The 24,948-nt window shown below is 36.5% G+C and overlaps 1 protein-coding gene across 38 annotated transcripts in view; it reads left to right on the top strand.

Moving 5' to 3' along the window:
* Positions 1 to 24,948, top strand: part of LOC125683221 (uncharacterized) — a 68,790-nt gene continuing 43,842 nt past the window's right edge. For 11 of the 38 annotated variants that reach the window (XM_056139498.1, XM_056139478.1, XM_056139487.1 and 8 more), the window contains exon 1: positions 10 to 985. In XM_056139498.1, the coding sequence (XP_055995473.1) occupies positions 672 to 985 (314 nt within the window). In that variant the 5' untranslated portion in view covers positions 10 to 671. Of the gene's footprint in view, positions 986 to 10,068; positions 14,843 to 20,199; positions 20,631 to 24,948 lie in introns of those variants that run through there. The other 27 variants (XM_056139480.1, XM_056139475.1, XM_056139460.1 and 24 more) reach the window with 12 other exon arrangements.

Below are 24,948 nucleotides of genomic sequence, written 5' to 3'. Positions count from 1 at the left end.
GCTTAAATGCCTTATATTTCTTTAGAAAACTAAGTCCTGTGTTTTCTACGGCAAATCAGTGCTTACCAGGTAGAGAGAGCGTTTTTATATGGAAGAGTTCACCTCAACAGAAAATTTCATTGTTGTCTTTCGCTGTGTGGTTCTATTGAAGATCGTTTTTACGTGTTAGCTGACTTTAGACGCTTTAAGGTGTCAGAACACGATTCTTGATTCCGCTAAAACACAGGATACTAATTTTCTGCCCAGCAGTTATGCATGTTTTTCTCCAAGAAACGAAAATCGATCTGTAGTGTTTCTTAGCCATGTCGGGAATTTCTCTAGAATCGCGGGATTTACCTATGCCGTGGTTGTATTCGGGATTTGATTGACAAATAAGAAGGACTTTGTTTACACCTCCGGTTTGCTTAGATACGCGACATCCAAAGCTTTATTACAAGAATGGTCTAACTAGCGGTCTACGGTCTGTAATTATTGACATTTTCATTAGTAACTTTGTGGAAGACCAATAGTGAAGAACGCCTTGTCTCTGAGTTTACAATTATTCCAAGTCACTGTTTAATAAGAAACGTCAAAACTACAGGAACCTGCATGTGGAACGCTTAGAGAAGAGTAGGAGGGAAGAGTCTATTTTACCTTTCCTGGTTGTGATTGTTGCACTGCCAGACGAAGTGATGGAAGACCACGGGTACGGGGACACGGAAATCCCCAACTATATGAGAGGCGCCATGAAAGGCTTCACCGCGCATTTCTTCATCAACGGTGAGGAACACTACCAAAGTAAATCATTGCTAGTCAACCCTAAACGGTACAGAAATTTCGACACCTTTCTGGATGATGCTGGGAAGTCTCTGAACCCGAGATTTGGTGCAATTAGGAATGTATACACACCTTCAGGAAAACACAAAATTTCGGGATTTGATGACATGAAGGAGGATGGGCAATATGTGGCTGCTGGGGCGGAGAAGTATAAGAATATCGGCAAACCGTAAGTACTGCACTATTCTATTACACACAGGTCACAGACGCAACCAGTATTACTGGTGCTTTAATGCTGCAATTCAAACAAATGGGTGGGGGCATCGCCAAGTTCCTTTGAGGTATTTTGATGCAGTCATAATAACTCAAATTTCCTGATTCATCTATTAAATGTATTGATGGTGTGACATACACCTACATGTAAATGCTGCTAAAATTTTAAAACTTCATTCTCTTCAATTTTATAATCAAGGGTGGTACTAAATTACTTTGACCCAAATTTATCTGCAAAAGTACGTGCTTTGAACACGTAGTTAAAAGCAGAGGTTATATATTTCCCACAAAAAACCCTAGATTTCTACTTCGCTATATATAGTCAATTATACAAGTGTTCCTCTCAACCCAAGGATGTTCCTCTCTCAACCCAAGGGTGTTCCTCTCAACCCAAGGGTGTTCCTCTCTCAACCCAAGGGTATTCCTCTCAACCCAAGGGTGTTCCTCTCTCAACCCAAGGGTATTCCTCTCAACCCAAGGGCGTTCCTCTCTCAACCCAAGGGTATTCCTCTCAACCCAAGGGTGTTCCTCTCTCAACCCAAGGGTATTCCTCTCCCAATCCAAGGGCGTTCCTCTCCCAATCCAAGGGCGTTCCTCTCCCAATCCAAGGGTGTTCCTCTCCCAATCCATGGGTGTTCCTCTCAGCCTAAGGGTGTTCCTCTCAACCCAAGGGTGTTCTTCTCTCAACCCAAGGGTATTCCTCTCTTAACCCAAGGGTATTCCTTTCACCCCATTTCATCCCCGGTTTATGAAGAACGTAGCGCGTCGGAAATCCTTGACTAAGGAACACGGGGTAAAGTTCAATAAATGAATGTCTCAGTGTTTGCATATGAATTTTTATTTCTTTCCTCTGCGACGTATGAAGTGTTTACACGGACAATTGTAATAAATGGGGTAGAATAGCGAGATAAAGGTTAGTTGTAAAATCTACATTTCTTCCTTCAATATGCATGAGGACAACCTTGTGTATTATACTAACATAATGTGATGGTAAGCCCCGAAATTGAAATGATGGTTTAAAGCACACAAAACTACCTGTATTAAAATTCTATACATTGAACTTGCAAACTGAATATTGAAAGGTTGTGAATGAAGGCATATAATTTATTATTTAGGATCATTTCGTATTGCCTTTGATAAATAGTAAGGGACCCCAACATGTTGATGCGCATGAATTGTACCTTTACAAAGTCTATGGACTATTTCTGAATGCCCTTTCCTATATGGATGAAATAAGGAATATTTTTAGTTTCCTCATAGACTTCACATTGAATAAAGCTGTCATACTTTAACCTGCATCTCGTCATATCATATCCATAAAAAGCATTAGCCTTCAATGTGGGGGTTTTTATAGCAAGAAATTCAAAAAAGTTAGTTTTTTAAAATGTTTCTCTAATTAAAGTTTTGTGTTTGATTTTGGGTTTAAATATTGATGTCATCATTTGTTTGTGATTCCTGGGGTGGGGTTAGGAGGGGGGGGGGGGGTAAAGTTGAACACCATCACTTTGATTACTGTTTCTCCTGTCAAGATTGTCTAAAGATATGACAACATGAGAAATGATTGCCCCTCCTGAAAGCTCATTATCGCCCGAAAATTGACGTTAGGGTATTGTGTAAACTGGAATCTGTGTTGACGAAGTGACTGCACGCAGCGGAAATGTTGTCGAAGGAATCAATTTTATTACAATGTTTGCACATATCTTGATCAAAATTATAGGAGGGTCCAGCTTAGCCCAAAATCGATTAAGATTTGAAGGGTTGTAAATTGAGTTTGAAATTGTAGGTCCCAAATTTGAAATGTTAATTATTTTTTACTCATTGAATGCTATGGGTCACCCCCCCCCCCCCTCAAAGTTTATACTGTTCAAGTCAGCTTCGTGGACTTAAATTAGGCACTTATTTTAAAGGGTTTGAGGTCGAGGGTAAGGTAGAATTATTTCTGTTCTACTGTTGTTGTGTTTCCAGCACAGGCACTGGGCGTTTTAAATATCAATGATAAAAAATTGTCTTCCTTTAAGCAAATTATGTTGCTTACAGGAAGACAATTTTTTTTATCAGAGATGTCCAAGTGCCTGTGGTTTCAAGGTCGTACTGTCGTTTCACATGACCTTTGATATTTTGTATTTACCAAGTTATAGTTATTTATCACAATTAATTACAAATGAGCTCATATTGTAAGATGTCTAATCTTTACCGTCGTGAATTTTCTATAGAATGTTATCGATTTCTTTGACAGTGATCGTAGAATTCAAATCTTGTGATTGCGATTTTCCTACACATTCCATCACGAAGGTCTTAAAACTGAAATCCTTTTTTGCACTTTGAGAGTCGACGAAATCATTTATGATTGTGATACTATAAAGGACTTTTCCTTCTGATAGTGAAAGCGCGATACTTTACACCATTATTTACGGGTAATTCTAACCTTGAAATGCTTTTGTTGGTTGCACAAAACATCGATTTATGTTGCCGTTTAAACAGTCTGATAGAAAGGAAAGAACTTCCTCAAACTTTTCAGGAAAATAAAGGAGGCAACCCCCCCCCTTTTTTTTTTAATTGCTTGGGATAAGAACTGGCATGGCATTTAATTCATTCTGAGAGGTGAGTAATTAACTATAGATTTTGGAGATGAAAGTAAAATAATTTGACTAGTAATTGCCTATCAATGATTTTTTTTTTACAAAGCTGTGACTGATTAAAACTCCATGAAAGAACAGACTGCACAACAGTTAACACGGAAGTGTGGACTATGCGAAACAATCAACTTTGTATCTGTAGAAAATGGCTTTGCATGTTGCATTGGGTTACATTATTCTGGTTAATTTTGTGTATTGAAAATTAGGTTTAGTAGTTGCAGTGGGTTTAATATGATTTCGGTGAATCTAGGTTTAGTAGTTGCAGTGGGTTATATATTATTTCGGTGAATCTAGGTTTAGCAGTTGCAGTGAGTTAGATATTATTTCAGTGAATCTAGGTTTAGCATTGGCAGTAGGATAGATTAGTGCCACAAAGAATACCATAATACAGGTATTTAACTTTTGCCAGGATACCACATTTTAATACCCGCAGTAGGAAGATCTTTAGTGCACTATCATAACCTTGGATACTAAAGCCAATGTGATAAATCAATAAGAATATATGACATATGAAATAAACTCCCCCGTCCCTTTATACGGTAATTAACCCAGGGTGTAGGGGCTACCTTATTGTGCTCTTCGCCGTCATCTCATTAATGTGCTCGCAAATATCCATAAGCCCTCTCAACTGGAAAATATCTCTGCTCTGTAATTAAATATCTGCTATGCTTTCATACTGATTCAATTAAACTCGTGTTTGGGACTGCCTGCATTTGTTAATAGCCACATATTGGTCCCATCCATTTATCCAGGATATGTATACGTATGTTTATAAGTTGATAAACGTTTAGCATTAGAAATTGAATGTTTGATTGAATTGATATTGTTAGAATATAACAGACAAGTGCGTGTTTCTCCACTTTGATCTACACACACACAAACACTTCAATTCAAGCTTTTGGGGGGTTGGGGGGGGGGGGGGTAATGGATAAAGATAATTCACCTATCTCAGGTGTAAACCATTGTTTGTTTAATTATTTCGGCCCGTTTCTATGATAATTGTCAAATTTTATCAAAACCTGAACCCACAGCACCATAAACATTTAAACATGCCCATTTAAATCTCTTAACGTATATTGGAAATAAAATTCATGAATTTTGAGCGTACACCGTCCCTTACATTACTAATTATGCCAATCTCTTATTCAATATTGATGGAGGTTCTCTGAAACTTTAACAAAAGTCTGTTAAATTAATATAGGATGAAGCTAATTAATTTAACGTCAAACACACACAGGTATTAATAAGATTTAATCAAATCCGATGTATACCGTAATTAAATTCCCTCCTCCAATCTGACCTATCGAATGTTGCTATGGAAATACAACGCTTACATATTTCTTTGCATTATGAAAATTAGCTTCTCTGCTGTACAAACTACGAACCGGCAAAAGTTTGTAGGTCGCCCAGCCCCACTGGTTGGTGGTCCACATTTCAGGGGATATTTGTTTTGTTTTTTTGTTTTAAATCAGTTATATGTAGTATAAGGTATTTATTCCATACCAATAAAAAACCCACCCCATTTTCATTAAACCCAAAGCAAATCTGTTTAAGCCAGATTCTTTGACCAGTACGACGAGTGTATATTATACTATGGAGTGTTCAAGAAATTCTACCCTCAGTTTTATATTCTTTAATATATAGGATCTATGAGATTGATCACTGTTCGTTATCTACACTCATTTTTCATTCAAGTGTATGTGTGGGGTTTTTTGTTTTGTTTTTTGTTGTTGAATTTTTAGCATTTACGTGCGAAGTAGATTTTAATATTTCAATATGCACAATGAATATACAAAAATTATATATGTAGTTGATGAAAAATGATTATAACCTGAGATAAGGAATATGTACCAGGGAGGCGGGGCACTCGTGAATAAGTGTAGGAGAAACAAATTATATGTTGTGTTCAGACAGCTTTAGAATCTGTATTACTGTACTACTTTCATGAAACTAGAGAAAACTGTTTACTTGTATTTCCTCTCGTTACACATTTCAAATTCCTCAATTTTTGTAAAAGGTGCAACTTGCTGTGGATGATGTTGAGGAAGTTATGGAATTACACCCACCCCAACCCCGCCGCATAAATTTTGTATAGATTGATTGAATATTGCTTAAACGTCCCTCTCAAGAATCTTTCACTCACACGGAGACGTCACCACTGCCGGTGAAGGGCTGCAAAATTTAGGCCTATGCTTGGCGCTAATGGCCTTTGAGCAGGGAAGAATCTTTATCGTGCCACACCTGCTGTGACACGGGACCTCGTTTTTTGCGGTCTCATCCGAAAGACTGCCCCATTTAGTCACCTCTTACGACAAGCAAGGGGTACTGAGAACCTATTCTGGTGGTCTAGATGTAGAGCGTTCGCGGGTTCGAATCCCGGTCGCAACAGACCGAAGTCATTAAAACAGGTAGTGACAGGTCCGTCGCCAAACGCTCGCTAAAGAATCCTTACTCTCAATGGCCGTAAGCGCCGAACATAGGCCTAAATTTGAAGTCCTTTACTGGTATTGGTGACGTCTCCATATGAGTGAAAAATTATCGAGAGGGATGTTAAACAGGATACAATCAATCAATGAATCTAACTCGGATCACCACGGGACTAGATTTTGTATAGAGAAGCTAAATTAAAAAAGTTTACTTTTTGTCAAAATAGGGAACTGTAATTGGGGGGGGGGGGGGGGGGCAGAAAAAACATCATCTAAGGTGCAATGTCCCCCATTTTTAAATATTCTGGATTAAAAGAAAAAATTCTGTGGTGGATCTACGTTATCAAACGAAAAGGGCAAATTTAAAACTTGTCTCATTTACATTGTTAAAAACGAGACTTAAATTCATTGTACATGTAAAAGTACACGATTGTATTTTAGACAGGAGGCTGAGCAGTCTTAGTTGGCTGATGACTTCGGACCTAACCATAATCCAAAATCTTACAATGGGTATAAACTCTGAAATGACATGTGGGATTTTTCAGCTTGGAATGATTCTCTAACGGTCGGCCCTGGGGGAGGAGAACAGTCTTTATTAACCAGACTTTATAACGTTTCCGCGGGTCGCAAATAGTGCTGTGTATACATTCCTAATGTTTAACATACATGGGGTGGTTATTTTAGTTCTCACCTTCTTATCTCTCAGCAAGAAATAAGAGTGTTTTCGTGTCTTTTATGTGGCCACTTAAATCTAAATCTGTGTTGTGAAATTTAGGTTTGTTTGTGGGACAACTTGAACGTTTTTTGAGAGATAAAGTATTTGAAGGTGATTGTACAATGAAAGTAAAGTTGTTCATTTATTATGGACCATATATCTCCCCCAAGCAGTGATAGAGAGCTTCGTGTCCGGGAAACTAAAGTCATTCTAAACAGGTCGACAAACACACTTCTAAGTATCCAGTAAGTCTCGCCATTATCCCATCCACCGCGAGATCAGGGATTAGTCATTAACAAGTAGGAGCATTGTTGCTAAAAATGACGCGCAATGTATTTGGAACGCAATCAACATTCTAAAATGATAAATTGACTTCTTTACGATTCTGACACAGGCACTTAATGTTACGTAATAAAGGGTTTGATTTTTCAATTCTTTTTTTTATTATTCATTTTTCATTGAGAAAAGACACAATGGCATATTATCGAATTGGTATGAATCCCTAGTTACAGAGTTGTGATGGAGATTTAATACTATAACTGTTTTGTTTTCGATAGTCCATCCCAGAGTTTGACCAAAATAAAAATTTTGGTTTGGTCCTATAATTTCGTAGTCATAAAGTTTTGCTTAATTGTGATCTCCAATAGACTGTTTCTATTGTCCAAAGAAGAGACAACAAAATGAGCAGAACGAAAAATCAAGTAGTTGTGAAACGTGACCTTGTTTCAAGGCTAAATGTAACGTGTCAAGGTCACTGAAAAATCTTGTATATTAAATTGTGGGAGTATTTGGCATCCAATTTGAATGTCACTTGCACCTACTTTCAATGATTCTTGGAAGGAAATATATTTTCACAAAACATATACATTATTTTCATAGATAGGCTTACATGTTTAAAATGATGAAACAGAATTAAAAAAAAACCAACAATATATAATGATAAGTAATTTGATAGTAAAAATGCTAATATAATCAAATAACACCAATGATAAGGATTGGATATGGCAAAATTCCTCCAAGTGTCCAATGGAGAGAAAAATAATAATCCCTACTAGCCAGTTCAAAGCTCAACGTAAACAATAACTTTACAGATACAGAGTGATCTGATTTGAAAGGTTAAGATATAAATGGGACGGTAGCTATGCATGATATCTACAATATACTCAAATTACGGGGAGAGAAATAGAGCATTGTCTCTCGGGCACATTTTTATTTCTTGATAGTAAAACACCTCAAAAACCTGCATGAGGAATACTCTATTTAGTAGTCATTATACTAGATATTGAAATATCGTGAAAATATATATTGTTTACGAAGTAAAGGCCTACTCTATCTGAAAATATAAGTAAGTTCTTCAAATTTTCCACATAGTCTTTTAAAAATACCAAGTTTAAAACAAAGTATAAGAATCAAAACTCAGTTTTAACATGAACAGAAATAAAAGATTTACTCGAACTGGAACGAATACCTATTAGGGCTCCGAGTTCCTGTGACAGCTGAAACTTTGTTTTTGATAAACTGTGTAATGATTACATATCTTTACTTGGGATTTCTAAATACAGTTTTGATGAGTATCACGGGTAACATCAATGAGAAATAAGAAACACCGAGCACTTCAAAATAAAGTAAACATCATTCTTTTCAAATTGAAATCCGGTTTATCAAACGGATTGCTGTGCGACTTTCCATTTAGGCGACAAGTGACTAAAATCACTGAAAGTGCTAGAATTGCTATCGTGAAAGATTTTTGTCCTATAATCGTGGTTTTGACCACATAACCAGAGAAAATATATAGAGAATAATACATGACCAAATCTGTATCACACTCCATATATCAACTCGAGACTCCGATATTAGCTCGAGGGCCGTAGGCTGATATCAACTCGAGACTCCGATATTAGCTCGAGGGCCGTAGGCTGATATTGGCCGAGGGTTGATATGGAGTGTGATGCAGATTTGGTCATGTATTATCATTTTTATTGTATATTTGAAAATAGTGAATTTTAAGGGCTCATTAACAGATAAAGTTAAAACAACGATTACTGTTTTAGAATGATTTAAGATATTCAATGAATACATGTACCGGTATATAACATAAGATAGCAATTTAGATCAAGTATAGTTTGATATTACTATTTGCTAAAATTAGTGTTACATCTTGACCAACTTGATCAATTCCTCAAGTTCTCCAATTCTCCTCGCTAACGATTCCAGCGTTCTCTCTTTCTCTATTTGGTTACAAAATCATATTGTCTGCTTCCAAGCCGAAAAAGTCCGAGGTACTCCGTATGACAACTACAGAGGTGTTCCAGAAACGTACGATTGAGGGTGAAATAAATAATAAAATAAAGGGTGCTGATACAGGGTGTGTGATAAAGGGCGCGAACCTCTGTTCATATCAGGGATGCAGAAATCCTGTATTATATAACAAATATATAATAAAATTGAAAATCACACTATACAGATATCTTGAAGCAGCTCTTTTCAGATCCTATTTCCGATACTGTCACATATCTTGAAGCAGCTCTTTTCAGATCCTATTTCCGATACTGTCACATGACGGTACTTGTTCATTGTGTATATATTATATATATATATATATATATATATATATATATATATATATGTGTGTGTGTGTGTGTGTGTGTGTGTGTGTGTGTGTGTGTGTATAAACATTCTTAAGAGTTCCACGTATAAGAGACCGTCGCAGTGGTCTAGAGGTTAAAGCGTTCGCCCCGCATGCGGAAGGCCGTGGTACGAATTCCGGCCGCGACAGACCTAAGTCGTTAAAACATTAAAATCGCCAAACGCTAGGCATCAGATGTGAATGTCACAGGTCCTCGGAGATGATCTTGAAAACGGATGGGGCATGTTACAGCAGATGTGGCACGCTAAAGAACCCTCACTGCTCAATGGCCAAAGGCCTAAATTTAAAGCCCTTCACCAGTCTTGGTGACGTCTCCATATGAGTGAAAAAGCCTCGATAGAGACGTTAAATAATATTCAATCAATCAACCAATCGTGTAATCCTATTCTGCACACAATGCTCGTCATTTGGTGAAACCTTTTATGGTAACAACAACAAACAGCTGCATTGTACTTAGCGAATGCTTGAAACCACAGGCACTCGACGTTTTAAATATCTATAATAAAAAAAAATTGTCTTCCTCTAAACATAATATTATGTTTAGAGGAAGACAATTTTTTTTATTATAGATATTTAAAACGTCGAGTGCCTGTGCTTGAAACAGCGAAATCATTTGTAGCTGTGAATTTTTGGTTTGCGTTGTGGTTTAGTGAATGTTTGAAGGTATGTTTGAACACAAGTAGAGTTGGGAAATGTATTATGATTTTTTGATATTACATTTTTGAGATGGCGATGCGCGATGCAAGGCTTCAAACCTGCACAGATTTTTCTACGCCTTCAATCGAAGGTTGTTTTTTTTATAAGGGTTGGACCTGTAGCTCTGTCCCAATATTTTCCCAGAGAGCTGCAGATCTGCATAGATCTCCAGTGTAGTGTGTTATCGTAAAAGTTCACCGGCAGTAGTGACGTCTCCATATGAGTGAATATTCTCGAGAGGGACGTTAAACAATATTCAATCAATCGTAAAAACTTGTCTCACCAGAGGGCGCATTGCGCAAGCTTCACTTACACGAGAACAGCGCACGAAATTCTGGGTAGTGAATGGTATATAGCTTATTCCTGCTGAAATAGTCTGTGTCTGCTGCCCAGTCTATGGGAATACACGCGGATATTGCATAAACATTTTGATCGAAAATTGGTTTTCAAAAATGTATACTTATATTTACTAAATGATCGAATATTAAAGTAGACAAAAACCTAACTGTGTGAATAAGATTTCACGGTGTTTCGTCTTTTTTTAATTAATCAATTTTTTTAGTTTGTAAATTCTAGTAATAGAACCGGAAACGAATATAGATGTTTCGCTAAAGATGGAAGAAGCGGGGAAAACGTACTGAGTCAAAGGGGGGGGGGGGATATTTCTTTACTGGGGCGCTTTTTCCTAGAAGTGAAAGATGGGCTTGGGTAATTCTTCATAAGGGGAAATTCTATGATGGGCTCATTTCCGAGGGAAAGTCTAACCCGGACCCGTTTTTACGAGGGGGGGGGGGGGTGTCCTTACAAACAAAAGTCTACGCTGCAATGTGTGTGCGTGTCGCTGGACTACAGATTCGTAGATCGTGAGTTCGAATCCAACGGGGCAATCGGTTTGTTTCTTATGTTCGTTATCTTTAAACATCATGATATTAATGTCTATGGAAGTAATAATCGTTTTTGTAAGAATTCCACCTTGTCATATTTTCTTCGAGATTCAGTTACGAATAGCATGCAATGGAAAAAGCATTCTTTCACCCTAGAAACGACCATTTTGAACCGCGGCTTGAGGTGGCTTTTAAGGTCATGCCCAGTTTTGTACCTCTTTGAACTTTTTGGAATAATTCAAATAAGTATGGCACGGTAAGCGAAAAGACACGACAAAGATACAATGTAAATCTGTCAATTAATCTACTTTGTGAGTTGACGCAAAGAATAAACACGCCGAGAGTAGAGAAGAAGAGATTTATCAAAAAAGGAAAAACAGGAACAAGGGCAATGGAGACTGAGTATATTTGTCTTTAAATCCTTTTGTCATTATTTGCTTAGCGTATACCTCATTGTGGCAGTGTAACATTTGAGATTGAACCACCCAACAATGTCTTATGTGTCAGTATTGCTTTCATCTGCTCAGTGAGTGTCTTTTAACCCATTCTTCCCATATAATACGTACACACAGCGGTCATACGTGATCATTAGGTGCCAAACAAACCCCACACCAACCCAGAGATTCTTGATCATACCTGTAGATGTAGTTGTCTCCTCTACCCCACCCGTGGCTTCTGATTTTAATGGTGGGAATTTTGACTTTTTACTTCACCAAGACAACATTTACCTACCCATTTACCTAAACAAGACTGACTGCGTTTCTGCCTTGGTATTTAATTATTTATTCCTTAAAAACCTATGCATTGATTACATTTCTTATACTAGTAAAAGTACAGTGCGTGGTTTTAAAGTATCAATTGATTTGAAGTACATGTATTAGATATAGGACAACCGTACGTTTAATTACCGGCGAGTTCTTACGATGCTAGACTCTGTATCATTGGCTTATTTTCAAAACTGTCATCGTGTTTGCCGGTTACTAATAGTTTATTACACGGACGTGATGCAATAAATCACCAAGAACACACAGGAACTTGTCGAATATATGGAACGCGCAAACGATTTAGTGTGATACACAAACTCCTAACATACATTGTAATCCATAGGTCAACAATCGAATCTTAAAGATAAATACAATAGCAGTCGTCTCCTCAAACATTATCTTTCATTACAACATGTCGATGTCTCCGTTGTAACGGTCCGTCTACAAGAAGACCGATATTAATCTCAGCAAGTCTTTGTGGGACTTTAGAAGACCTTTTGGCAAGAGTAAAACAAACATCAATGAGACCCAGGCGACATAACTCTCTTTGACCCACATTTACACAGTGCTAGTGACTATAATTACACAGTGCTAGTGACTATAATAGGTCTGTTGTTGGAGAAAAATGCTTTACTGCACGATATCTAAAACATAAGATCAAAAGGTAAATTAGATCACGGACTTTCAATTTCTGTAGAGTCTTCATTCTGTTGTAAATCTGTTCTTCCGAATGTCCTCCTAAAAAGAGAGTCCACGTGCATTTGCCTAGTTTTCCTCTTACCATAAAAACAGACAGTTGCGTGCACAATGACCAAATGATGTTAGTATAGATCCTTCTTAAGAACGGGGCGATTGGGGAGATCCAACACTTCTGAGAAGAGCTGGGCTACCTTGTTGCAGTTTACAGTTCGTTGTGCGAATTAAACCTTGATCTATCAGATACCAGTAGCTAGGGACGTAATTGCTGTTAAGGAAGAAAATAATTAAATGAAGTTTGTGAAAGATACCACAAGTCAGTCCCATGGATTACAGTCGATTATCACATGACCTGGTGGTTCCTTTGATGGCCTCATCTGTAGTGCGCTGTTGGTGAGGGCAATATCAATTAGTTCCTTATGGAGATGATTTAATATGATAGATCTTATTTTCGATCTAATGATGAAATCTATATTATTCACAGCGACATCAACACATAATAACGGATTGGATGGACATTCTACACTCATTATAGTGACGTCTCCAGGGCATTCAATGGGGGTACTTAAGTCAACGTAAGCCTGCATAAAACAAATGATTAACTCATCTTTTTTTCTACAGAAGCACCTGCTGTGCTCGTTAACAGCACTACATGAAAACATCACAATAGGTGAAACTTAACCTTGTTTCGTTGAGATGGTCCACTATCTTTGGGTGGATTTTAGGAATTGTCTATTTCATCACTTTATTGCATTGAATTTCAACAGAAATATGAAGACTCCGCGTGTAGTGCAGAATGCAAGAATATGTATGTGTGCAAAATGAAATAGCAGGAACAAAGCTGGTATAAATGCATGAGAGATGGGGAAAGGGAAAATAATTCGTGGCTGTGGATAAGTTTCATTTTTTTTGGGTTGATTTATACCTTGCCCGATCACTCAATCGGTTTTGACGCAAGGGAACTAACTATTTTATTTTAAAAGAGATCAACCTTGGCGATCAAATACTCTATTATGTGGGAATAAAGAGTACTTTCTAAATTCACTCTTGAAAAAAAAAAGTGTGATAGCTATCGCAGAGTTGAATTTATTTCTTAAAAATATTACATAATCTAAATATCTCCCGCACATTGTAGAGCCAAGAGCTCATATCGCTTCGCCCATGTAGTGACATTGATACCTCCCATTCCTAATCTAATGTATGCATTGTCAATCAACGTGTATGTCCGGTTTCGATCTTTCTTATCAATTCTGTAAAACGAAATTAAAATCCACGGCTCTATAAATAGATTTCAATCAATTTTAAGTTTTGGAAAGTTGTAGCAAAAATGTTCTATGAAATAATAAAAATTAACAAGACTGAGTCCTGTCTCTGAACTTTTTATATGTATGTTTATGAACGACGCGAACGCATTGGATTCAAAGCAAATTCCGTAGTCATTGGCGAAACACATTGTTTTTATTTAAATTCAAGCTGTGCATTGGATGAAGGAATATCTTTAGATATCATTCTATTTAGTAAATGGGCTGTTAGATTTTACTCACTGATTACTTGATACGATTTGCACCGAGCCATCAGATATTGAAATACGCTTCCACGGGCAGGCCTTGTCCCCTCTTCATGCTTGTTGAATTCTTTGAAGTTGAACGTTTATGAAGCCACGTTAGATGCAAACAAAATAGTAACCATGAACCCATCGAATATTTCAAGGGAATGCATGCACCCTCAATACACATGTGAATCATAGCTTACTAATGTAAACTTAACCTATTTATAATATATGTAAAAAAAAAAAAAAAAAAAGATATAAAGATACTTGTCCATTAGACGCTGTGAAATGTCTCGCACCTGCTTGGTTTGATGTGCGACTCCCTCACTCCTTATCAGATTTCGAATCCAACAATCTTGAACAATGTGTAAGATTTGCTCTAACTTGTTTGGATAACTTTTTGTGATTAACTGAATCAATCTGAATGAATAATCTGCAGAAAACAATCCTAAATTTTGGACACAGTATCTCGCTATGAAGAAAGCGAATCCTTTACCGCCGGTAGACCCCAAAAGACAACAAAATATTTCACGCGTTGACGAAAGAGAACTTCCATACGGAAAAATAATTAAGATGTACAGAAACGGCGATAGGTTCTTCAAAGCAAAAGGAATTCTGGTGAACGAAAATCTCTTGAAAACATGGGAGATCTTTTTGGATACAGTGCAAGAAAAATTGAAGTTCGACCGACCAGTGAGAGGGATTTATACCCCAGAAGGAGGGACGGAAGTATCTACCTTTAATCAGCTTATGGATGACCATTCTTACGTTGCTGCTTCCGGTAAATTCGAACCTATCAGGTAAGAGTGACAAGGAAAGTCTATGACGGCGCTGCTAGGTGTTGGTAGGTCTGGTCTGTTTTGGATTCCGATGTCTCTGTTTTATATAGTCCCCATAGAGCAATTAATTGATATGTACAGGTTAAATGATAGGACAAAGAGGATATGTCAATTGCTCTAATGAGTTCTAGGCATCAAGCCAATTCTATCCATAATTTTGAGCAGCACAGCAATATATATATATGTAAGGTCTTCCTACCCGTAGCGTGAAATTGCGCTTTGTAAGTTTCGTACCGGTATACTATTATCAAAAGTTTTTCTTTCTATCGGATTGCGGTTGTGACCATTGCTGTTGTCATTTTCACGTTAGACATAGCCATGCACGGTCTTTTTGGTTTTTAAATACATGTAGTTTGAAACCAAATTGAATGCACAATCCAAATTGCATGGGAATCGCCGTAGAACCATCTTAATCGCCGTAGAACCATCTTTATTTTGGCCATGTTTCGGTGGCAAGAAGCTTTTATATGTAGACCGTCTCAATAGTGGCTGCTGTTTGGTGGCTTGACTTAATTTAAGAAATTAGTAGTGAATATAGACAAGAAAGGTTCTAAACAGCGAATAAGGTTGTGTAGTTTCAAGATGAGGTTGTTTTTTTTTTTTTTACTAGTAATTACTAAATGTTGGAAAACAAAAAATATTAATCAACTACAAGAGAATTTAATGCACATTTTTAAAGAACATTTAAGAAATTTCAAAATCTTTATTTTTGAAACAATGGTGTATTTTAAGATAAAGATTTGATTGTAAATTTAAACTATTTACCAGTTTTAATTAATTCTTTCCACGTTCAAAACCCGATTGCATAGTTTCTTTTCTTTCAATAGAATATATACAATAAAAAAAACTTAAATACATACGATTTCTGTATATCAATATAGGTTTTAAATCACCTAAGCCGAAGGCTCAAGTTTCTGATCAAAACTTTCCGTTGTCTGTCGTCGTCGTAAACTTTTCACATTTTCATCTTCTTTTCTATAACCACTTGGCCAATTTCAACCAAACTTGGTACAAATCATCCTTTTGTGAAAGGGATTCAAGTTTGTACAAATGAGGGCCAAGTTTGGTTGAAATTGGCCAAGTGGTTCTAGGATAGGGCCACAATAGGGATACGAGTTTTACATGCGAATCTTTAAATATGGGCAAAGGTAACTCGGGTGAGCGAAATTCAGTGTAACCCATTTTAATTGCAACAAGCGGCCGAAATTCGGGCAAGATTTCCTTAATCGCTTTGTGTGACACTGGTCTGAGATTCGGAAGAGGCGTCAGTCAAAGGGTACGGGTGATAATCGGATCGTATCAAGGAGTCAAGTCCCTTGTAATTTCCCTCTGACATAAACAACACAACCGTGGTTCAATTTAAATCTTGGACGAAATTCCAACTAAAGTGTTCTTGATTTAGTTTATAGAGGTAAGCTTGCAGTCAATAAGTATTCCAAAGAACTTTGTTTCCTCGAAATTTTGATCAAGAATGGGCCATTCTTTAAGAATGATGTTTCAGATTTAGAAAATTTTAAGCTTTTTAAATTGACCCACTTCTGAAGTAATGTTAATCTAACTTTTAAACTACTCAAAGAGTAAAGATTGTTTCATAAAAGTAAGTAAATATTTGACATCAATAAAACTTGTACCTTTCAGAATAAAATTAATGACATCTCCTACAAATTGAGAGTTAGATGGCATACTAAAAGATTGCATAAAATGTTCCAGCTATACAAGATCCCCTGTCCTCCTTCTACACTCGTTGTCATTTGATAAATATCACACTAGAGTTACCTTTCCTGATTTAAAAAAAGGTATAGCCTACTATTGGAATCATCGTTTTACCAACAGAAATGACGTTGTCGGATAAACATGCTATTTTTTTCATTTATTTATTTCATAATTTCCTTTAATATGTCAGAAAAATTGGACTTGATTTTCCTAGATTGTTGAAATACGTTATGTTTTCCATATTTCTTGATTATGCAATGTTGGTATCAGCATGGTTAATATCCTATATTCCTTTTCATGTAGATAAAAGTTTGTGTATCAGATTCTATTCTACTGCCAGATTTGTTTGTATTGGTTGCAGCCAGTTCAATTTTCCTTCCCCGCTTATTCTGAATAGACAGTCTTAATAATATCTACCTGATATTTAAAAATCTGATTTGATTTGACTCCATCTATATATTCAAGATTTTATTACTGCACCTGGCAAATACCACTTGATATAATACCAATAACCATTTGCTTTGGAAGCGTCCTATAATTGATTGAGTGTCACTTAATGGACTTCAAACTCTGCCTTCTTTCTTTTCTACGATTGTTGTATTAATACGAGCAGCTAAAGACTCTTTATTTTCATAAAAGGTTTTTTAAAATCATCATTACTGTAAAGTGAAAAAGTTATTGAAATGGAAGACGAGTGTATTTGAAATTTGACAAAGACAGGGATCTTAGCCCTGGATTTCAAAACCTGCATGCTCTTCAAGTAAGGCAAAGGTTTAGTCATTTTGAAGAGAATGCTGAATAAATGGAATCTGGATTGGGCTGTATGGAGTCTGGACTGGGTCACTTTGTTCACTATATGGGACTGTATCAAATATCGACTTGGTCGATGGTGTGGTGACTATAACGCGATGGTGCTATGACGATAAAATGTTTTTTTTCCCTATAGGTCAGTTAGTTCTATTATGTGGTATTTGTTGTTGTTGTTGGGGGGGGGGCTTAGGTCGCCTACAAGATTTCTCCAGACCTCTCTATCCTGCGCAAGTTGTTCCAGTTCTTTCCAAGTTTTTCCTATTGTTTTGTTGTCGGCCTCCAGGTCTCTCCGCCAGGTGTTTCTTGGCATACCACTATTACGCTTTCCTTGGGGGTTCCATGATAATGATTGCCATGTGATGTTTGTATGTGGAGTGTGCCCTATCTACCTCCATCTTTTCTTTAATATCTCCTCTTTGACTAGGGCTTGGTTTGTCCTCTGCCACAGTTCGGTGTTGCTGATTTTGTCAGGCCATCTGATCTGGAGGATTCGTCTCAGACATGTGTTGATGAATGTCTGGATCCTGTTTGTTGTTGTAACAGATGTCCTCATGTTTCTGACACTTACCAGAGCACTGCTTTACTTTGCTGTTGAACAGTCTTACTGTTGTGCGTACTGTCATTTCATTGGCCTTCCAGAAATTTCCGAGTTGCAGAAATGCTGTGGTATTTAACCAAAGAAAAAGAAATATAGACTATAAAATTCAGAATTCACTATCGCACTATCCTTAATGCTATAAGATGTATGTCTTTCGCAATAAAGTTATTATAAATCCTTATTTGTTTTGCCTCGGACTAGAATGACGCTCTGTCATTGGATAAACGTGTCATGTGATTGCTGTCTAAATTTCTTTAGACATTTAGACGGAAACACGGCGCCCGTCAACGTGTTTTTGATTTTGTATTTCTTTCTTATATACATTTTTACATATACATGTAAAACATATTGGTCCTCAACAATACTAAACATTTATTAGGTTTGTTGCTCACTGTCTGCAGAAATTTCTAGGTCCAAAGTTTGATTGATTGATTGAATATTATTTAAGAGGGACTCTCGAGAATATTTCACTCATATGGAGACATCACCACTGCCGGTGAAGGGCTGCAAAATTTAGCCCTATGCTCGGTGGTCCAAAGAAGGCTCTAGGAGACATAATTAGGTTAGTTACTGTCTGCAGAAATGTGTGAGTTGCTAAAGTCCATAAAAGACTCGACTTCACCATGCCTTCCATAGACTTTTTACAACTCCACAAACTTCTGACACTATAGTGGTGACGCTTTATGGCGATAGTGCGCTAAAACGATGAAGCGATGGAATATCACACCATCGTAATCGCTATGACGATTGGTAAAGCACTGGACTGCTGTGCCAGAGGTCCCGGGTTCGATTCTCAGCATAGGAATGAACCAGTCTCTGTTACAATCGTACCATTGTACATATGTCATCCCTCATCTTACCATCATACGTGCTCATCGACCTGCGAGGGGTATGGTTCTATTTAATCAGCCTGCCTTACTGAGAGTGGGAACGCTCTGAAATATTAGCAAGAGTTCTGGCAATATTTAAGACGATCCTGACGATATCCCTCATAGAAAATAAAAGTTTTCCTCAAAATTTACCGAAAGACTCGTATTATAGACATCATATGGAATGGCAAACAATAACCGACTTTTTTTTTCAAATTAAAACTCTGGTATATCAGATTCCCACTCTATACGGGACCCGGATGTACTTATTCTGCATTCCCTTCGTTTGACTTTGTTTTAGAGTGGATGTGAAGGGAGATGGGTTGTTAAAATCTGACCTGCCTTATATCGGTATCACTGAAAGAACATGGACTTTCCAGTAATATTATGGTTTTGTTCGTTTGTATGTTGTTTAACACGGATAAATTTTCACTCCTGTAGAGAAGTGAAGTGCTGCAAAGTTTGGTCCTCGGGGTTGTAACAGCGAGAGTTCTTTATTGTGGCAATGTCTACCGCGATGTGGCAGACCACAAAGTAACGCCGGGCGTTTGATGAAGTCACTGCTTACTAGTATGTTAAACGTTTTAGGTTTGACGCGCTGGCTGAGATCAAGAACTGACTTCGGGTCCTCGTGGTTGTAAAGGAGCGACCTAACCACCAGGCTGTTGCATTGTTGAAAGAATAGCTAATTTGCGATTTAAGGACGCTTTTATGTTTCAGTAAAGCACAAACATCACCTCATCAATTTGCTCCGATAGCAAAGTTCATAAAGGCGTGATCTACAGTACATGCAATATGTTGAACGATCATACCTCCTGAAAAGTTAATCCCGAGCAATATGCACTATTAACATGCGAACGGTAGCGGAATCTGGGTTCCTAAAAAATAAAAGGTCTTGTTGAGGTATTTTGTGAAATAACTCCTCTTATAGTACGGAGCGATATTTCTTATTATGTGGATGTAGGATTGTTATGGGAGTCTCATTGTACTTGCCGTTTTCGACAGTAGTGTGCTAACTTTTGTGAATTTAAAAATTTGTCGACAGGCTTTGTGATTCCTCCCATACAAATGTAAGTAAAAAGCTTTGAATGTTTTCCAAAAATGAAAACTTTCTGTCCCATAACGAGGCACGGTTCATGAAATTCTTTTATAACCAAGCATGCATATTATTTCCATGTGCAAAAATGTTAATTTTCAATAAAGAAAATGTATAGAATATAGAATTTTCTTGAAGTTGAGTAAATGTCACTCAATCTAAGTCATTGTCGATTTTTTTATTTAGATGAATTAGTTTTTAAAAATAAATTCAATCTGAATTCTTAGCTCAATGGAACTACTAGTTGTCGTCATGACTACGTTGTCTAAGTTCAATCCCACAATCCACCGGTGAAAGAGTAAAGAAGTAAGACATCGAACGGGGCGCTGGTTTAATGTAGTGTTTTATTTTGATAACAATGTCCTGGGGAAAATATCCATCCATAGAGGAAAGAGATTTAGTTCATGGAACTCCTATCAAAGTTTATAAAAATGGAGATCCGTGGTTTCCGGGGAAGCGAGTGGTTGTTAATCAGCGACAGCACCCGACTTTTGAATCGTTCCTGAATTACTTAACGAACAGCCTAAAGGAGGAAAGGGCTGTCCGACGGCTCTTCACGCCGGACCACGGGACCAGGATCACGGACTATGACCAAATCAAGCCTGAGAGCATCTATGTTACCTCCCACGCTCTGAACGACAATGAACACCTTAGAAGACTTAGGTGAGATGACCAAAAAGCGGTTTTGCAAAGTTCTTTCTGGGGGTAAAACTCGTTAGATGTTATGTTTACACACGTAATTTTAACAGACATCTCTCTTTTTAAAAAGATGTTATGTTAGCGGTTGGGATTTACTACTGCATGGTTGCAAAGTTATTCCTTTGAACAAGCTATGCTTTTCTTTTTGAGTATATACTTAGCTATTCCATGAAATATCAATTTAGAATGGTGACACTGGTTCAGAAGACGCGAAACAAATTTGAGGTTTTAAACAAGTAAATTTTATAAGAATAAAGCAGATGTCCTATTTTTCAAGATAAAAATTAATATTTCAAAGAATTAAAACTGTGTTACTCAGTGCGGTAAGGGAAATAGTCTTGTGAATTGTTTCACTCTGTAGTTGAACCGCGGCGTGTTTGTAAGAAAAAATTGTACCTTAACTCTTTTTCTCCTGAAAAGGAATCGCCGTAAAAGCCGATTACCAAACCGATAATTCATTCTTTGCACATTTGGCGAGATTGAACGTGTTGTTAAGAATTTTCTATCATAATTTTCATATTATGAAGTGAGATCAAATGATCTATTTCAACTTATTGAAAAGATGGGAATTTCGATACGATATGAATAATAGATTTGAAAGCAATGTCGTCATACAAGTTTGTCGACCATTTTGCAAAAATCCTACTATATATCAACTGCAGTTTGATTTATAGGGGACAATTCGTATGAAATAACATGCCAAAAAAGCGTCATTTTGAAAACAAAATAAACCGATTTAAGGCAATACACACTCGGTTGATTCCAAATGAAATTGATCAAGTGACGTAGTGTAAACAAAAGACATAGTTGCCTCAGATGGCCTATCAGTTTTCATTTTACACAATGCCAATGAAAACCCAGTCAAGATTATACTAATAATGAATTCCATAGGCACTCGGGGAGATTTAGTTTTGGCCAATTTTAATTGGAAAATTTCATTTTACGACTGGCTCTGCAAACGAATGATCAATTTAGCAATATATCGTGAAAGTTTAAAAAGACACTTTTGCGATTTGTTCTCGTTCTCAAGGTCGCAAAAGTGATAAATTCAATAAAGGAATTCCATAAGAGAGAGTGGGGGATATAATTAATATGTATTGCAATTTCGGTGCAATGAAAACACCAGTAAAATACTTTTTATCGAGAAGTGTATCAATTTAAAATATTTAAGTGAAATCTTTGAGTATGATTAAATTTCTAATCAAATAAAACGCTGTCTGTGTGTTTACCGGACTTCAAGCCTTGGTGCAGTCTTTACGAGTTTTATCGATCAACCATTTTTTCTCTCGAAGGAACTCAGCATTGAAGAATCCTGACAGTTGGGGTGTCTTTGTACAAATACATCAATCTTGTCTCAGCACAAAACAAAGTCCTGGGGTCTATTACTATAACATGTATTTCAAATACTTCAGTAATTAATTACTGTTTATTTCTTGTATGGAATACGGTAGGGCCTACATGTTTAATACAACTAAAGAATATTAGGTTTTGACGGGGCACAGACTCAAATTAATTTGTTTTCGAATGATTTCATTGAAAAGGTAGACATGACAAACCTTGGATTAAGAGGAGCTTATGCTAAGACACGCACGTATATAAATCTCCTAGATCATGGAGAGAAAGTTATACATTATATAGCAGTTTTGATTGATATCATTACCGAAGGACACTAGGGTTGTCTGAGCTTGCATGAAATATTGATTAACAACTAAAGGAATATGATATATATTCCAGAGAAGGAGGGAGTTGAGATACGATTGTACAGTATGTACAGAATCTTTGAAGACTGAAAATGATCAAATATGAATTTGGTTAAAGTTTAATTATGAACTGTATTTCTTTCTCGAACGTTAAAGGGGCAAAATATATTTTGCGTTTGTGTCTTGTAAAAGAAGATATCCTTTAGCTACATGACATATTATAAAACAACATGACATATTGTAAAACAACATGACATATTGTAACAACATGACATATTGTAACATGTGACATATTGTAAAACAACATGACATATTATAACACAACATGACTTATTGTAAAACGACATGATATATTATAACACAACATGACTTATTGTAACACAACATGACTTATTATAACACAACATGACATATTGTAAAACAACATGACATAATATTATTTTTATGTATTGTAATGCACTTCACCATTGGCTCATTTGATATTACGTGTCAAAGTATATAAATGCAGATTGACAGGGTATTTCTAATTATAAACATACAAAAACTCGGATTGACCTGTACTTAACTAATAATAGATTAGGGAAATTTTGCTACGTGTAACAATGCATGTGATTCGTTTGCGTATGTAATTCCAACCAATCAAATTCTCTTTCCGGTCTTTCTAATTATAAACATAGAAAACTCGGATTGACCGGTACTTTCTAATAATAGATTAGGGAATTGAATTTATTAATAAATTGTTATAATTTCCTAAAATGGGAAGATGCTTTATTCATTACATGTTTCATAAAATTACTCTATCAGTATAAAAAAAAACACACTGAAATTAAAACAGCTTACTATATTTTTTAATCTCAATATGTTAAAAAAGAAGAAAAAAAATGCAATTTATGTTCCCTGATTTTGCTGTGTATTCCTTGTGGTAAGATATTTCCATTGACACCAAAATCTTTGACCTGGTGACCTTAACATTGACCTTTCACCTACATATAGAAAATTCGAATATAAATCATCTTTCAAATCATAAGAGGTAGCGCTTTTATATATAGCATGTGCATTTCTTGTGAGAAGACATCTCTAACGACACCAGAATTGTTGACCTTGACACCTTGACATTGACCTTTGACCTAGTTTTAGAAATTTTCAAAAAACTTTAACCTCGGTCATGTCTTTTACACCATGAAAGATAGAGCTTTCATAGTTGGTATGTGTATACCTGGTGGAAAGACCTTTCTATTGTCGTCTTGTTGGTCTTGACATTGACCTAATTTTTGGAAATCTAAAAGAAAACTCAATATCATACAGTTCCACGTTGTTGTAATCCGGGGGCATCAGTGTTTCACAAACACCTTGTTATCTTTAAACTTGAAAACCAATAATAACTAAGGTCTCCATACTAAATAATATTCCTGAAAGTTTGACAAGTATTTACCATCCACTGACCTTGACTTTTTCTAAAAGTAGGTCAAAGATCAACACATGTAATTTTGAAAACAAATAGAAACCAAGGTATTTATACACGGTACCATTAAATTACTGCAAATCTGATAAAATTCGATAAATTAGATTTTTCGATACGACACAAATGCCCCCTAACAGTAGCCAAATACATGTAAATAAGTGTATCGTGAATAAATTACCATGTCAACTGGAACAAATGTTGATTTATTACGCTGACACTCGATAAAATCAGGTCAATGTTTGTTTGTCTAAAAGTCCAGGGATTGGAGCTGTGGGTTATGGCTATGCTGAAGATAGATCATAAGGGACCGATTCACGATTTTCCTCAAAATCTCGTTTTTCACTTTCAATGAATATCATTTACTGTGAAAGGCGAAGATAACGAACAGTGATCAATCTCATAATTCCTATTTAAGCAATACAAAACAGAGAGTTGGGCAAACACGGACCCCTGGGTATACTCAGAGGTGGGATCAGGTGCCTAGGAGGAGTAAGCATCCCCTGTCGACCGGTCACACCCGCCGTGAGCCCTATATCTTGATCAGGTAAACGGAGTTATCCGTAGTCAAAATCAGTGTGCCAAGAACGGCCTAACAATCGGCATGAAACACACCAAACAGCATTTGACCCACTGATATGTTGTATTGGCAAACTAGATCTTTATAACGACCATAGAATTTGCAAAATGCTGATTTTAAACGAGACTTTTGGAACCCCTGCACCATCTACTTGTTTGTCAGTAGCCTGTTTCGATTTAAAAACTGATCATACGCAGAACATGCTCTTGTGTATCGAACCAGTTGAGAAATGTAAACACCATAAGCAGGTGAAAATGGAATATTGCTACATAAATATGGGTAGTTGTCTAATATGATTAAAAGGTTTCACCAAAATTAACAATATTACAGAAGCTCATTACAGAGAGCGTATCATATATTGTGTAAACAAAGATTGAGTTATGTTATTGTTTACAAAGTTTTAAAAACGTGTGGTTATTGATCAAAGTTTATGATATCTATCATATTTCAAGTATTCTTTGGGTAAAATGTGTCATTTGTGACTGGAAAATTAAGATGCTTTACATTACAAAATTATCTTTTCACTAGTTTGTTTGTAAACAT

Source organism: Ostrea edulis, chromosome 6 (assembly GCF_947568905.1).
Source record: "Ostrea edulis chromosome 6, xbOstEdul1.1, whole genome shotgun sequence".
Classification (NCBI taxonomy): Eukaryota; Metazoa; Mollusca; class Bivalvia; order Ostreida; family Ostreidae; genus Ostrea; species Ostrea edulis.
This window is presented reverse-complemented; position numbering and strand designations above follow the sequence as displayed.